The 17,074-nt window shown below is 45.4% G+C and overlaps 1 protein-coding gene across 3 annotated transcripts in view; it reads left to right on the forward strand.

Annotated features, from left to right (window-relative positions):
• ARAP2 (ArfGAP with RhoGAP domain, ankyrin repeat and PH domain 2) overlaps positions 1-17,074 on the forward strand; it is a 1,345,662-nt gene that overhangs the window by 1,059,286 nt on the left and 269,302 nt on the right. For all 3 annotated transcript variants that reach the window (XM_085642300.1, XM_085642298.1, XM_085642299.1), the window contains exon 27: positions 13,596-13,724. In XM_085642300.1, the coding sequence (XP_085498426.1) occupies positions 13,596-13,724 (129 nt within the window). The remainder of the gene's footprint in view (positions 1-13,595; positions 13,725-17,074) is intronic.

Here is a 17,074-nt window from a genome sequence, read left to right on the forward strand (position 1 = left end):
AGGAGTGTGGTGATTTGTCTAGCTGGTCCCATTCCTAAGACAGTGTATTAACATTTTCTTCGGAACTCTGTGTTTTTTGTAAATAAGAGAGCTAGGCATCTACAGTCAAAAAATCTTTTAGCACTTTGTCACTGCAGGGACATGGTAACATACATTTTTCACATGCCCCACTCCAGTCCATCTTCCTATCAGCAAGGGCATGCACAAGACTGCCATGTAAGGTTGATTATTTTCCTTTTATAGGTCATTGTTCCAGCTCGGACTTGCAGGGTATATGCACACAACTGCACAGTTCATCCTCTTGTGTTTCTTCTCAAACCCTCATCCCGGGGTTTATTGCATTTGGCATTGATTGAAGAGATAAAGAATGTGCAGGCAGTGGCATGTGTTAGACCTGTCATCCTCAGGTTGATCTTCCCTCAATTTGCTTGCCTGCTTACTTCCTCTTTTTGCTGCATCTTTTTGTTGGCCTTAGGACTCTGAATACTTTACCACTGCTGATCAGTGCTAAAGTAGTGTGCTTCCCCTCTAAACATGGTAACACTGGTGTATGCACAATTGGCATATTTACTTTATTTGTAAGGGGTGCAAAACATTAATAGCGGCACAACATTTCAAAAGAAAAGTGCAAGGATACTTACTTTGACCCGGGTGTTGGCATTCTACGCTATGCAACACAAGTAAGCTTTCGAACCTATCTCAGGCCTGCTACTGCAGGGTATGTGTGTGTGGTTTACTGCCACTTCGACTTGGCATTTAAAACCCTGTGCTAAGCCTTAAGCTCCACTTTTATGACACCTAAGGTAGGCCCTAGGTCACCCATAGGTCAGGGTGCTGTAAAATGTAGAATATGTACTTTAGTTTTGCATGTCCTAGTAGTGACAACCACCCAAATTCGTTATTCAATACTGTGAGACCTACTCCTCTCATAGGTTAACATTGAGAATTCCTTAATACACTTTTAACCTGTAATTCCTGATTTGAAAGCAATGGTTGTAACACGTTTTATATCATTGAAATCAAATGATAAATCCTCTTTACCAGTAAAGTTGGGTTTAACATTACTATTTTAGCAAGGTCACTTTTAGAAAGTGGCCGGTTCCCCGCTCTTACTGCTGTGTGTGCCTGCAGCCTTTCTCCAATACGCGAATGGAGTTGGTGACAGCTTCACTTTGTGTATTTCCTCTAGACAGCCACAAACACTGGAAGGTTAGGTGTGTATAATAACCCATCTGCATTCTGATGCCTTTCTTTGACTGGAAGGGAGGGAGGAGCTGATATTTGCAACTGAATAGTTAGAGCCCTGTCCCCATACAAAGAGCTGATTACCCCCTCGTGATAGTCTGAAGCCAGGACTGGGAAGAAAGGGGCTTCTATGCACTTCAGAGTCCCTTCTTTGAAGTCACCCCCACTTCAAAGGCTCAATTGAACATAAGTACTTAGTCTCTGCCTGAACAAGGTAGTCCACTAATGGACCTCCGAAGAACAATGCCAAGAAAATCACTGCTGTCCTGCTACAAGGACTGGCACTCTGCTGTACTGCTGCTCCGAAAGAACTGCTTTTGTGCTCTGCTGCATGTTGCCTGCTACTTGCTGCCCTTTGCCCTGCTAAAGAAAGGACTTGGCCTATCTTACTTGAACTCAGAGTGACTCCAAGGGCTTTCTGGCTTGCACTCTGTGCTGAAGTCTCAGGGCCATCAAATACTTCCTTCAATAGCACCTCAACTCTCCTGTCTGTGAGTCCCACTTTGCCAACTGGTGCCAGTCTTGTAATGGGCCCTTGAAAGGGACTTTTCTGTTCTGACCCAGCAGAATCCAAGGATCGACTAATTTGCACTATTTGGGAACCATTGTGTGTCCTTTGACACCAACACAGTTGCTGCTCGATTACACCACTTGGACAGACTGTGCAGCTCAACATATCTCCTTCATTGCAAGGGGGTTAATCTACAAGGTCTCACTGACAGCACAGATTGGAACCAACGCAACCCATCGCCTCCTCTGCTCCTCTCATCGGGTGTTTGATGTTAACGCTTCCTCCATCCAAGGTATTTTTTCAGCGGGACCTACGTGAGTCTTGATTTTGGCCAGTTCTCCATCGTAATTGGCCTGAACTTTGGATTTACCCCAGTCTAGTACAAACAGATGCCCCCGGTTGATGCTTTGACTTTAAGCAGTACATTTTTATTAATCTTTAAAAATTCATAACTCTGGTTCTATTTATTGGATTTTTGTTGTTTTGGTTTTCTCAAAATATCCACCAAGAGGGAGCACAGCAAAGAAGCTCCTGGGTGCGGGATCACCGTGATGTGATTATCCCGACTATACCCAGCCATCCACCCGCCCCATCTGAGGGACAAATAGAGACACACATGCTACACTTATGGATACACTTATGGACAACAACTAGTGAGGCTTTTCGCCCCTAACCCGCCCGTCCTTTCCCCAGAGGCCACCATTGTCCGAGCCCACTGCCAACACGGGTTCCGCCCTTCTCGGAGGCTGGACTCATACTCTGCGTTACAACAAACAAATGATGGACGGAATGCTGACAATGCAGACATTCTCCCCCAGTCAAGAGATCTGGGTTAAATCCATCGTTCTTTTGCCCACTATGCCACCCCAGTTCAGACATGGCCATATGCAAATCAGTCTTGACCCTGTGCCTCATGGGAACAGTCCAGCCCGAACTGCCAAGCCATGTCTTCCCTGGACCGGAATCAAGCATCCTAGGACCGGTTTCTGGCTATCAGCCGTCCTCAGCCAGGATAGCTTGACTCCAGTGGCGTAGTGAGCACGGGACCCACGTCTGGGCATACCCATCCCACTTAGGGCGAAAAGCGTTACAACAAACAAATGATGGACGGAATGCTGACAATGCAGACATTCTCCCCCAGTCAAGAGATCTGGGTTAAATCCATCGTTCTTTTGCCCACTACGCCACCCCAGTTCAGACATGGCCATATGCAAATCAGTCTTGACCCTGTGCCTCATGGGAACAGTCCAGCCCGAACTGCCAAGCCATGTCTTCCTTGGACCGGAATCAAGCATCCTAGGACCGGTTTCTGGCTATCAGCCGTCCTCAGCCAGGATAGCTTGACTCCAGTGGTGTAGTGAGCACGGGACCCACGTCTGGGCATACCCATCCCACTTAGGGCGAAAAGTGTTACAACAAACAAATGATGGAAGGAATGCTGACAATGCAGACATTCTCCCCCAGTCAAGAGATCTGGGTTAAATCCATCGTTCTTTTGCCCACTACGCCACCCCAGTACAGACATGGCCATATGCAAATCAGTCTTGACCCTGTGCCTCATGGGAACAGTCCAGCCCGAACTGCCAAGCCATGTCTTCCCTGGACCGGAATCAAGCATCCTAGGACCGGTTTCTGGCTATCAGCCGTCCTCAGCCAGGATAGCTTGACTCCAGTGGCGTAGTGAGCACGGGACCCACGTCTGGGCATACCCATCCCACTTAGGGCGAAAAGCGTTACAACAAACAAATGATGGACGGAATGCTGACAATGCAGACATTCTCCCCCAGTCAAGAGATCTGGGTTAAATCCATTGTTCTTTTGCCCACTACGCCACCCCAGTTCAGACATGGCCATATGCAAATCAGTCTTGACCCTGTGCCTCATGGGAACAGTCCAGCCCGAACTGCCAAGCCATGTCTTTCCTGGATCGGAATCAAGCATCCTAGGACCGGTTTCTGGCTATCAGCTGTCCTCAGCCAGGATAGCTTGACTCCAGTGGCGTAGTGAGCACGGGACCCACGTCTGGGCATACCCATCCCACTTAGGGCGTAAAGCGTTACAACAAACAAATGATGGACGGAATGCTGACAATGCAGACATTCCGTCCATCATTTGTTTGTTGTAACGCTTTTCGCCCTAAGTGGGATGGGTATTCCCAGACGTGGGACCCGTGCTCACTACGCCACTGGAGTCAAGCTATCCTGGCTGATGACGGCTGATAGCCAGAAACCGGTCCTAAGATGCTTGATTCCGGTCCAGGGAAGACATGGCTTGGCAGTTCGGGCTGGACTGTTCCCATGAGGCACAGGGTCAAGACTGATTTGCATATGGCCATGTCTAAACTGGGGTGGCGTAGTGGGCAAAAGAACGATGGATTTAACCCAGATCTCTTGACTGGGGGAGAATGTCTGCATTGTCAGCATTCCGTCCATCATTTGTTTGTTGTAACGCTTTTCGCCCTAAGTGGGATGGGTATTCCCAGACGTGGGACCCGTGCTCACTACGCCACTGGAGTCAAGCTATCCTGGCTGATGACGGCTGATAGCCAGAAACCTGTCCTAGGATGCTTGATTCCGGTCCAGGGAAGACATGGCTTGGCAGTTCGGGCTGGACTGTTCCCATGAGGCACAGGGTCAAGACTGATTTGCATATGGCCATCTCTAAACTGGGGTGGCGTAGTGGGCAAAAGAACGATGGATTTAACCCAGATCTCTTGACTGGGGGAGAATGCCTGCATTGTCAGCATTCCGTCCATCATTTGTTTGTTGTAACGCTTTTCGCCCTAAGTGGGATGGGTATTCCCAGACGTGGGACCCGTGCTCACTACGCCACTGGAGTCAAGCTATCCTGGCTGATGACGGCTGATAGCCAGAAACCGGTCCTAGGATGCTTGATTCCGGTCCAGGGAAGACATGGCTTGGCAGTTCGGGCTGGACTGTTCTCATGAGGCACAGGGTCAAGACTGATTTGCATATGGCCATGTCTAAACTGGGGTGGCGTAGTGGGCAAAAGAACGATGGATTTATCCCAGATCTCTTGACTGGGGGATAATGTCTGCATTGTCAGCATTCCGTCCATCATTTGTTTGTTGTAACGCTTTTCGCCCTAAGTGGGATTGGTATTCCCAGACGTGGGACCCGTGCTCACTACGCCACTGGAGTCAAGCTATCCTGGCTGATGACGGCTGATAGCCAGAAACCGGTCCTAGGATGCTTGATTCCGGTCCAGGGAAGACATGGCTTGGCAGTTCGGGCTGGACTGTTCCCATGAGGCACAGGGTCAAGACTGATTTGCATATGGCCATGTCTAAACTGGGGTGGCGTAGTGGGCAAAAGAACGATGGATTTAACCCAGATCTCTTGACTGGAGGAGAATGCCTGCATTGTCAGCATTCCGTCCATCATTTGTTTGTTGTAACGCTTTTCGCCCTAAGTGGGATGGGTATTCCCAGACGTGGGACCCGTGCTCACTACGCCACTGGAGTCAAGCTATCCTGGCTGATGACGGCTGATAGCCAGAAACCGGTCCTAGGATGCTTGATTCCGGTCCAGGGAAGACATGGCTTGGCAGTTTGGGCTGGACTGTTCCCATGAGGCACAGGGTCAAGACTGATTTGCATATGGCCATGTCTAAACTGGGGTGGCGTAGTGGGCAAAAGAACGATGGATTTAACCCAGATCTCTTGACTGGGGGAGAATGTCTGCATTGTCAGCATTCCGTCCATCATTTGTTTGTTGTAGGACTCATACTCTGGGCACAGGTGGGTTCCACTGGTGCTCCCAATTACCCCCTTTGTGCAAAACTACCCTCTATGTGGCAGATCACACCCTGGAGTGATCCTACATTGGCTTGAACACTGAGGTGGCTTCTGCGTCTCAAGCCCCCCCATTGATCTTGTCCTTCTTCCTTCGCTGGTCACACTGAATCAGCTGGCCTGCGAGGTGATTTTCTCAAATTTAATGTATTCATTTTTAGATTAGGTAGATCTATGATCTCCGTGGTTAAACACAAAGAATGGACTCAGCAGCACTGGACACAACAAAGAAGAAATTTTCATTTGTAGAGAGTGGTAGAGTGGCAGCAATCTTTGAATGGTACTTCCTCTCTCCTTCATTATAATACCTCCCTAGACCTTACAAGCAATCCCTCTTGTGCCCTACCTCTTGTGGCTTGCTTATTAATCTGAGCCAATGTCGCTTACCAACCTCTATCGGCTACAAGGACATGCCGGCACACTTGCCACTTGCATGTTTCATCTTCTGTGCATGGACATGCTCTAGCCTGTTCTGTTTTATTGATCAATTTTCAGAAGAATCTATAATTAGGGTCATTTTGATGACCTTTGATGAGCATCAATTAATAAGCAGACATGATAGGTTTCTCTCTAGCCTCACAACTCCTACCCTGTTGCCTTTTACTTTTACATTTTCGCCTGCCCGATCGTGTCCCTAGTGTTTCTTCTCTCCTTCACTCTCTCCCGTCCCCCAGGCCTTCTCTCCTCTGATCATTACTTCCCCTTCTACTATTTTCTATAGCAATTATCCCTAACTCCATCCCGGACTGCATTAGGTACACCCCTTGTCTCCAACTCGTGGCCTCTCATTTTTTCCCCCAGAACCCCATCCCCCACCTATCTTCACCTTGCCTCCCACATTATATACCAGATATGGTTCTTCAAATAAGCATTTACCCCAATCTGGAGTCATCAGTAGGACATACCTATACCAATATGTACACACCAAATGTGACAAAAGAAAGCAGCCAAATGTTTTAAACATAATCTTCTCAAATCACACCCTTTGACCCTGGTCTCTGATCCTTACTTCTCTATGAACAAAGGAGCTTTATCCAGTGACCTAATCTTTTACATGTAGAGAAGACCCCAATGAAGGAAAGCCTACTTCTCATACTCTTTTTCTCCACTTCTTGGAAAACATCACACTGTCTCAGGATTTCAATCATCCCCTCACCGATATATATTGCAGCAGCAACAATCACCATATTCCATAATGGGATCATCCTCATACAATCATCAGACTGCAATTTGAAAATGCTATGAGATCGGATTCCCCCACCCCAGGCCCTCTAAACTCGATAATCCCCTCTAGCACACCGCCAGAATCCTCAACTAGGCAGCCACATATTACCACCCAACCACAATACACAACCAGTACAGCTCCATCAGAATCTCCTGGCTCAGATACGCAAATTCTAATTTGGTCCGGGTAACTCTGACCAACACATATCTCCAGCCCCCCCACACACCCATACTGTACTCGCTTCACCTTCTCCCTCTATTCCATCTCCTACCTCCCCTATAACCACCCTTCCTACTGGCCGGCCTACAAAGGCCCCCTTAAACTCCACTCATAGCCTACCCACTTGCCCCCTGCCCCCAGACCAAGTAGTATACCCACACTCCTCACTAGATGCTAGACTTGACAAGATCTCGCTCCCACTACAATAAGTCAAAGCAGAACTCCAAAGCCTGCTTGGCCTTTTCCTACAGTCACTTAGGGTCAGATGGTCTAGTTGGGATTTGGTTAAGAACTATCACAGTAACTATTCTCCAACCCTTCCCAATATACCTTCTACGAAGCACTTGCACCCAAGATGAAGAACTTGACCCTACCCCAATGCGAATACTCAACCATTCCGATTGAGGGATCTTTTATCGGGCAATGATATGCATTCTCTCCTCCGCTCCTATGTTCTTTCGCAACACAATCGCAATACATTTCGCTCTGAGAACACAAATAGTCATGCCCTAATCCAATCCATCCCCCCTAATCCACACAGGGTTCCAAGACCCAACCACGGAGGAATAAATAAACACAACCTTATGCGAGTCACCTTCACACAGGACTCCATAGCTCCTGCCAAACCCCATCTCAAATGTATACTTCTTATTGTAGATCGGCTTCAAGACATGCGTCAGTCATAGCTGTTCTTATACTCGCTCATGAACCCAACCTTCTAATCCTGACTGAAACCTGGTTAAATGAATCATCCACACCCATCCTCGATATTCTGGTCCCTCCAAACCATGATATCACTAGATTAGACAGATCTGATAGACTTGGGGGTGGCATTGCCTGCATCCATCGGAATAGCCCTACTGTGAAACGATCGCACTCACCGGTATTATCCTCTTGCGTATACCTTTGTATTGATATCACATGTAACAACAAACCAGTTTGCACCCTGCACACATTCTACCACCCTCCAGGTGACAACCTCCCTTTAATAGAACAGTTTATGGATATTGTTACTACAAACACAGGACAACAAGGCACCCAAATCTTCCACGGAGATCTCAACCTACATTGGAACGACCTAAATGACTCTGTTGTGAACAGCCTCAAAGCATTCCTTACGGACATCAACCTGATTCAAATCTGAAACAGCCCTACACATGATAAGGGTTCAATCTTAGATCTTGTCATTGCCAACACCGAGCCCATTCAAATTGAATCGATACTCCCTTGTGATTGGTCTGACCACCACTTCATTATATTCCTCATTAATGAAGCTCTGAGACTAAGCTCAGCTCAACCTACAAAACCTAAATTATGGATAAGGAGCCAAAAAAACGTTAACATCAATCTACTAACATCACTCAGTGGTAACCTCTTGCCTTCACCTGATGACTTATCAGATGTACAGGGTCTTACAAACCACTACTTCAGTTCCATGTCTACTGTACTAGATTCAGTTGCACCACTACAACTGATAAGACTTTCTACCAAAGACTCCAAACCATGGTACGATGGCAGCCTCAATTTGGATGGACATACCTTAAGACTAATTAAACGTCGGTGGAGAGCCTCCCCATCTCTTGATCACTTTAAGCTTCTAAGAGCTACTAGGAACTCCTTCTACAAAAACATCAGAAGGTCTAAAGCAAACTTTTCTAAAAACCGAACAAAAAACTATTTGAATTAGCACAATCAAATGGCCTACCAACTCCCCCTCCCCCAAGCTGGATCGAGCTCATTACCTAGTTCTGAGAAAATTGACTCCATCAGTGAGAAGATTGAAAACATGAAGTATGACCCTGAGATATCTGGCCCAGAAATTGGTGCTCTCGGGTGGTGATAGATACTCCAGGAGCACCAGCACTCTTCTTCTGAAACCACAAAGATTTTTCAAAAAGAAAACATACAACCAAACTTTCTCTGGAATCGCCCCAAGGATCTGGAACGCATTGCCCCCAGAAACCAGACTTAATCCCTCTACTTTCAATAAAGAAGTAATGTTTCTACTCATGGGTAAACTTACATGATCAACAACGTGACCCGCATGACAGATGTTAGCCATCACTGTTTTCGATGTTTTTGTATTTTCTGTCTTTATGCATACACTTTTGTAACTATCTATATCAGGATGCAATAATGGTATACGTCATACTATGTCCTATGTTTCCACTGTAAAGCTCTCTGATACCCGCAAGGGTCATGTTCTCACTATACAAAGCCTTCAAAATAAATAAATAAATACAAATATTGATATCTGTTTTTGTAACCCTGTGTGGAATATTATTGTAACATTTTCGTGTGTGTGTGTTTTATCTAAGATTGAAGAAATTGTGTGCCCAGTTACTTTTGTAACAATTTTAATTAATTGATACAATAAATACATTCATTCATTCAAATACATTTATACTGTGTGTGTGTGTGTTTGTGTGTGTGTTGCACAAACACTTTACACATTGTCTTTTTAGATGAGCCTGACTGTTCTGTGCCAAGCTACCAGATGGTGAGCACAGGTTATCTCTAAATGTGTATCTAGTTTACCCTGATTAGAATGGTGGTCCCTACTTAGACAGTGTGCATGCCTCTGCCAACTCAAGAGCCCATTTCTAACCGTATGCATCAGAAGAATTAGTTACTTCCCTTTGTTATTCATGTATCTGGTAGTTACTTTGCCAGCAGATTCCTCAATAACCCACCGATCTATTCTTCCTGACAAGTATTATGTATTAATACAGTTCCAATTTAATTGTATATATTGCATTATGTGTCTTTCCACTAAGGGCAGGGAAAAAGGCAGGAACTGACATTAGAGAAATTTGATGTCACATCCTGGGTAGTACTGGTGTCGAGTTGGAGACATGGCACCACCTGGCGGCTCAGAAGACTTTCTTCATCTAGGCTGGTGACGGGAGAGAGCCCTGGGATGAAGATTTGCACATAAGGTGTTTGTCAGAAACATTGTTACTAAAGTTAAGTAACATTCATTGGGAAGTCCTCATGAACATCCTTGTTCTGGGTCTGAATGCAGCTGTGGGTGGCACTGGACAAAGCGTAAAGAACACCATCCAACACCTGGCTTAAATGAACATCTACAGTTTCATAGGAGAAAAAAAGATTTTTTTTTAAACTGCAAAATAATGTAAAAGACTTACATGAATACAAAAGCAAATAACATTAAATACACTATTGAAAGATAACCCCATGGATCACACTAATATCATGAGCAAAATCAAATATGGCAAACAAAACACACATACAGTAAATTAAAACCCTAATTGCTATATGTTAGATCTTTCAGCCTTTGGGTGGACTTTCCCCAAACATTTTGTCTTCACACTCGTATGTTACTGAATTCATTTTTGTTGGCTTTAGGACTCTGTACACTTTAGCACTGCTAACCACTGCTGAGGTGCTTGTGCTTTCTCCCCTAAACATGGGGACATTGGCTTTAACCTGATTGGCATTTTTAATTTACATTTAAATTCCTAATAAATATGTATAACATATAGCTTGTGCCTGTAATTTAAATACTACTTGTTGGCCTGCAGCACTCATCGAGCTACTCCCTTAAGTAGCCCCTTAAAAAATGTCCCAGGTCTGCCATTGTAGCCTGAATGAAGTTTTAAGCTGCCAATTCGACTTGGCAATATAACCCCATTGCCAAGCGCTAAACACCCCTCTTATTGAGTGTAAGTCACCCCTAAGGTAGGCCCTAAGTAACCCATATGGCAGGGTGCTTTGTAATTAGAAGTTGGGGTGGGCGGAAGGTTTTGTTTCTCCACATTACTAGAGTACTACTGTAGAGTTGCAGTCAAATTCTGCCAATCACCATGTGGCAGAATTTTTCTTCCACTAGGCTTCAGAAATTGTGATTTTTCTAATGGGGGCGGTTGTGGTCAGAGGGCTCCATTTGAGTATACTTACTATCGCTTGAGTAGATGTTCTACTCGAGTGGCAGCACAATCAACTCGAATAGCGATGTGCTTTTGTGCAATGCATGGTATCATTTCTGCTGATTTTTCAGCGCTGCTCACGCTACCCTCGCTAAATTGTAGCACGTGCTAAATATTTTCCGCATATTGGTAGAACTCAGCGTAATCTTGCAGAGTTTTCATGCAACTTAGTTGAGTTCCATGGAGTTAAAATCCACGAGTTCCCTCACCCCTAATTAAATGCTTGAACAAATACCTTCAAGAATTACATGTCCTAGTACTGATAAACTCATACATTTGTTTTTCATTACCGTGAGGCCTACTCTGGAACATTGGGTTGCCTTATTATATTAATAAGTGTTAACTTTTGATTGGGAACAGGTAAGCATTTAGTATTTGATGAATGAGAAATTGTAATTAAAATCCTCTTTAATGGTAAATTCGGATTTGAAGTTTCAATTTTGAAAATGCCAATTTTAGAAACTTGGCATTTTCTTGCCCCAAAATACTTGTTGCCTCCAGCTTCTCCTGCATCACATTACTGGTTGTAGTTTGCAGTTGGACTTTGTTTATTCCTCACAGACAGCCACACAATAGAGGGATTAGGTGTGCCTGAATAGGTCATCAACTGGCAGGATGGGAGAGCAGAGCCAGACGCTGTCTCACTTGCAACAGAATAGTGTATGCTCTGCTCTAGACAAAGGACTTGTCACCCCTGCATTGTTCTTACAGCAGTTTGGAGTCAGGTCAGGAGAATTGGGAAACTTCAAAGGGAATTCTCTAGAAACTTCTACTTCAAAAAAGCGTCATGTATAAAAAGGGGACCCTCAGATCTACTCTTCAATTCACTTTCAAGACCTGTGGAAGGACATCTCAGAGGACTGCCTGCTGCTGTGGCCTGCTGTATACTCAACAAGACCACTATGCTGCACCTCAAAGGACTGCTTTGTGGCCTGCAGCCTTCCTTGTACCCTCAGAGGCCTGCCTTGCTGCTTGAGCCCTGCTTCATCACTTGAGCCTAATACTACCAGAATGACTCCAAAGGCTTGTTTGCTGGCCGTATGATCAGAGATCCAGAGACCTAAAAGTCTCCAACCATTTTTAACTAGCACCTGGACACAGCCTGAGTGAGTCCTTACCCCCCCGAGTGATGCCAACTTAGGGCGAACAAAGCGATACCAACGGGGATGATGGACGGAGCGTTTGAGCAAATCAAACACTCACCCCCAGTCAACTGATCTGGGTTTAATCCATCATCATCCTGGGATCGGTTTCGGGTTCATAACCCTCATCACTTCTGGGCATGTTCAGCACTCCGTCCAGCATCCCCTTTGGTTTTGCTTTGTTCGCCCTAAGTTGGCAGGGTATGCCCAGACGTGGGTCCCTTGCTCACTTTGCCACTACATTCAAGATAGCCTGGCTGATGAGGGTTATGAACACAAAACCAGTCCCAGGATGCTTGTTTCCAGTCCAGGGAAGACATGGCTGGCTTGGCAGTTCGGGCTGAACTGTTCCCATGAAGCACAGGGTCAGACTGATTTGCGTATGGCCAGGTCTGAACTGGGGTGGCTGAGTGAGCTAAAGAATGATGATGGATTAAACCCAGATCAGTTGACTGGGGGTGAGCGTTTTTCAATGTTCAGCACTCCGTCCATCATCCCCTTTGGTTTTGCAAAATATTCTAACACATCATTATCGCTAAACTGATACCATTAAAAAAAGCATTGTTGAGCTTCCCCCATGGGAAAGAGTATTTATAACGCTGCCATTACATCGTTGTGCTTTTACTACGCGGTTGTTACAACGACCGCGTTGTTAGTACGTAATACCTTTACATCGCAAGCCATTGGATCAACTTGCTGAGGGGGCACACTAAACTAAGGAATAGTATAATTTACTATTCCAACACCTTCCCTACTGTTGCACATGCTGGAGTTGGAATAGTAAATTATACCATTCCTAAGTCCAGCGCACCCCCTACAGTAAGTCGATCTAATGACTTGCGATCTAAAGGTATCGCGTTCTCAAACACGGTCGTTGTAACGACCGCACTTGTAATGGAACGCAATGTAATAGCTTGCGTAGTAACATGCTATATTCTCCCCCGCTGAGGAAGACAATGGCTTGCCTACAAGTCAACCCCCAATTCACATTAATAGTTTGCTGATTTACCCATACATGCATCCACAACAATAACATTGGTGCTTCATAGCTCATTCATACTTTTGCCTCTTTCAAACTATGCTTCACTGTTGAAAGAATCTAGCCACTGGCATAACATCATCCAAAAACTACCACTGCAACTACACAACTGCTTCTTCAGAAAAACATGCAGACCCACATAATCAATTTTTTTGTGATCTAAAACAGTTCAAAGCAAAACTCTTTGGCCTTATGAGCTGTACTCTATTAGCTTTCATACATTCATACATAGCTATGTATATTTATCACACATACAGGACACCCAGTGTCCTTACATACAGGCCTGTTTGTCTGCTAATAAAGTTTGTTGAAGTATAATGCAGAAAATCAGGCTCATTGTTATAATAATTGATAAATTATTGAGTACAACATCAGGCTCTGGACCCTGTCTATGTAAGTAGAATGAAATTGTTTAACATCTGTCACATTGTGTGTTTCTTTATGTTTTAGAGCGCCCACTGCACTACAGAGAAAAAGTGTTGAAGGCAGTCCTGCAATGGAGCTCACTGCCTGAACCAGAATCTGCATATCTCATTGTGAAAAGATTTAAGATGACGGATGCAATGAAGCCTCCCCAGGGTATGTTGAAGTATTCTATTTCAATATGAAATATACACAAGCAGTTTCTACCAGTCCTAGCTTTTGTTGTCAGTGTTCGAGCAGGTTCTCTTACTCTAAGTGAAGTGTGTGTGTATATATATATATATATATATATACATATATATATATATATACACATGTGTGTATTTATTGTATGCCTCCACATACTGTTTCAGCATTGCAGCATTGCCATCCCTCTCATGGTGGTGGCTGTGTGCAGATTGAAAAAATCAAAGTCTCCCTTGCAGGGAACTCATTTTTCTTTTTTTTAAAGAACCCTCACCCACCAACCAAGTTGGTGGCATGCTTCATTATTGGGTTCCCACCCTTGGGGTCCGAGTGCCTCTTGGTTGTGCTCCAACGCCTGATTGCAGCGGAGCTGGTTTTTGTTTTTGAGTTGTGTTAGACTTGGCATCTTTTGGTGTGTTTCCCCTGTCTTTTTGATTTCTGACCTCCCGGTTTTGACTCTGTTTTTGCTGGTTTAGTGTCTTCGCGCATTTTCTCACCGTTGTTCAGTGTTAAAGTGCAAGTGCCCCTGTTGTAAATTGTTGTTATGGATTGGTGATTCCATGATTGGTTATTTGATTTACTAGTCAGTGCCTAGAACAGTGCACTGTGTGTGCCTAGGGCCTGTAAATCAAATGCTGCTAGTGGGCTTGCAGCACTGGTTGTGCCACCCACTCAAGCAGCCCCTCAAAGGTAACTCCTTCCACTGCAGTGTCTGTGTGCAGTCTAGTACTGCCATGTCAACTTGGCAAGTGCACCCACCTGCCAGGCCCTTACCTTCCCTTTTCTTACATGTGAGTCAACCCTAAGGTAGGCCCAAGGCACCCCTGTGGGGAGGGTGCAGTGTATGTGGTAGGTAGGACGTGCCCTGATGTTTGTGGCATGTCCTGATAGTAAAATACTTCCCATTTTGTGTATGGGTGTTAATTTATAACAGTGTATAAATCTAACTTCCCATTGGGATCAGTTAGGAAAATAAAGTTTAGTATGCCTGAACCCCGAATCTAAAGATGCATCTTTTAGTAAAGGTGATTTTTCAATTCTGCGTTTGAAAATACCACTTTTAGAAAGTAGGTATTTGCCTCTGCTAGGATGTGTATTGACTGTCTGGCTTTGGAGTGACGGGGTTGGGAAGGTGCAGTGGCTCCAGAGAGTCTGGATGAGTCAGGGCTGGGTTGAATAGACCTGGGCTGCATTTAGAGTAGTGGCAGGAGATTTCCTTGCACCTGAATGGGCCTGGTCTACTGTAGACAATGCTGTCTCCACCTCCTGCTGGGAAGCTGGGCCAAAGAGGACCAAACTGGTTTGGACTAAGCACAGACAATCTCTGCCTGAAAGGACAAAGGAAATTGGAGTATAAATATTGTGGTCCAGTACCCAGAACTTTAGAATTATTTTGAAACCAAGAAGACTGCCAAGAAGAAGAGCTGGAGAAGCTGTGAGGAGAGACTATCACTTTGTTGTGCGCTTTGCTGTGTTGGCCTGCAGTGGCTGCTTCTGTCTTGGGCAGTGAAAGGACTGGACTGGACTGAACTATCTGCAACTTCCTTTTTGTGAGTTTCTTCAAGGGCTTGAGGTAGAGCTTGTACCCTGTTCAAGAAGTATTCGGGAACAGCAAAGACTTCAAGTTCATCTCTTACCAGCACTGGGGACTGTGTGTTTTGTGCTGCAACAGTAGAAAAAGTAACCCCATGCCATCTGTGATGCCGCTGCCTATTCTGTGTCCTGAAGGCACCACAGAGGGCACTGCTGCACTTTGCTCCACGACCCTGGTCTCACAGATGCCGCCACCTGATGCCGCCACCAAGCCACGACTTGCACCGTGACCTTTGAGCACCACACCACCTCGCTTCATGACACTTCCTTGGTATCCCCGATGATGACGCTCCACGCTGACCTCGATGCCTGCTGCTACACCGTGGTTCAAGGGCACCACTTGTAAGTTACGCGATGCACCATCCTCACCCCACACCGCAGCCTTGGTCTACCGACGCCAGCGCCATCGACTCCAGTTCATCAGCTGACGACAGTGCTTCAGTAACGATGATGAAGCAGCTGCTTGCACTGTGACCTGCCAGTCGCAACGAGCACCGCATCACTTCGCACTGCAGCCCTGGTCTCACTGACACAGTTGGATGACCGTCACCGAGCTGCTGCTTTCACCGCGACCTGAGTGCACTGCATGCCGCACCGCAGCACTTCACACTGCAGTCCGGATGCCTACCGGTGCTCCCGACATCAACCGTGAGGAGTTTGATCTGCAACGCGCGTGACTTCAAGGGCCCGATGACTCCTGCACTGACCTCCAGAACTGACGCCTGTGGACGCCAGCCCTTCGGGGCTCATTGAGAGGTGAAATGCCCTACATTTCTAAAGGTACTATTTTCTGGGTCTTCCCGACACCGTTGCTGCCCCACGATACTGCTGTCAGCTAGAACTGTTTGGATTTATTGTTGACAATGCCGTGATAGCCCCGGACGGAGCTATAAACTTCAAGGAACTGTATTTTAAGTCTGTTTTGATTACTAAAGATTTCTGAGAACTGTATGGTGGATTTATATTGTTTTTGGTCCTGTTTTGGATATATAAAAATAGTGGATATTTTTTTTAACTGGTGTGGTGTCCTTTGGTTGTGTCTTCACTGTATTACTGTTGGTTATGTGCCAATGCTTTACACACTTCCTCTAAGATAAGCCTGGCTGTTTGTGCCAAGCTACCAAGGGGGTGAGCAGGGGTTATTTCAGGAGTGTAACTCCCTTATGCTGACTAGAAGGAAGGGTCCCTACTTGGACAAAGGTGCAAACCCTTGCCAACTAGAAACCCCCATTTTTAACAAGTGGGGAATTGAATACCATGAGAGTGAAAATTTTAAAAAACCTCCAGGGAACCAAAATCTTAATTATGCATTCCCTGGGGTAGGGTTAAAAGCAAATTGTTGGACATGGGTGAGAGGATATGGTCTTGCAAGTCTCAAAAGAATCATGAAAATGGTCAGAGTGATGTGGTTTACATGTTTCAGCCAATATGCTCCCAATTGATTATTTTTCTTCAGGACCAGTGATACAGAGTAAAATCGCCCTGAGCTTATGTGAACTATGCACAGACACTAAGGTGTGCATAGGTGACTAAAGTGCATAACTTACAAAGTTCACTGTCCATTTTAAACACATTTTTTAGGTACAAATATTTTTCGTAACATGGATCTTGGCGGGAGGCAGTGCCTGTTGTAACACTTGCGTCAATATCAGCCGCCCGCTTCGTTACCTATTGTTCGTCTCCTCCGGAACCCCCTTGATGGTAAACTTCGTAAGTTACGCACTTAA

Source organism: Triturus cristatus, chromosome 2_2 (genome assembly GCF_964204655.1).
Source record: "Triturus cristatus chromosome 2_2, aTriCri1.1, whole genome shotgun sequence".
Taxonomy (NCBI): domain Eukaryota; kingdom Metazoa; phylum Chordata; class Amphibia; order Caudata; family Salamandridae; genus Triturus; species Triturus cristatus.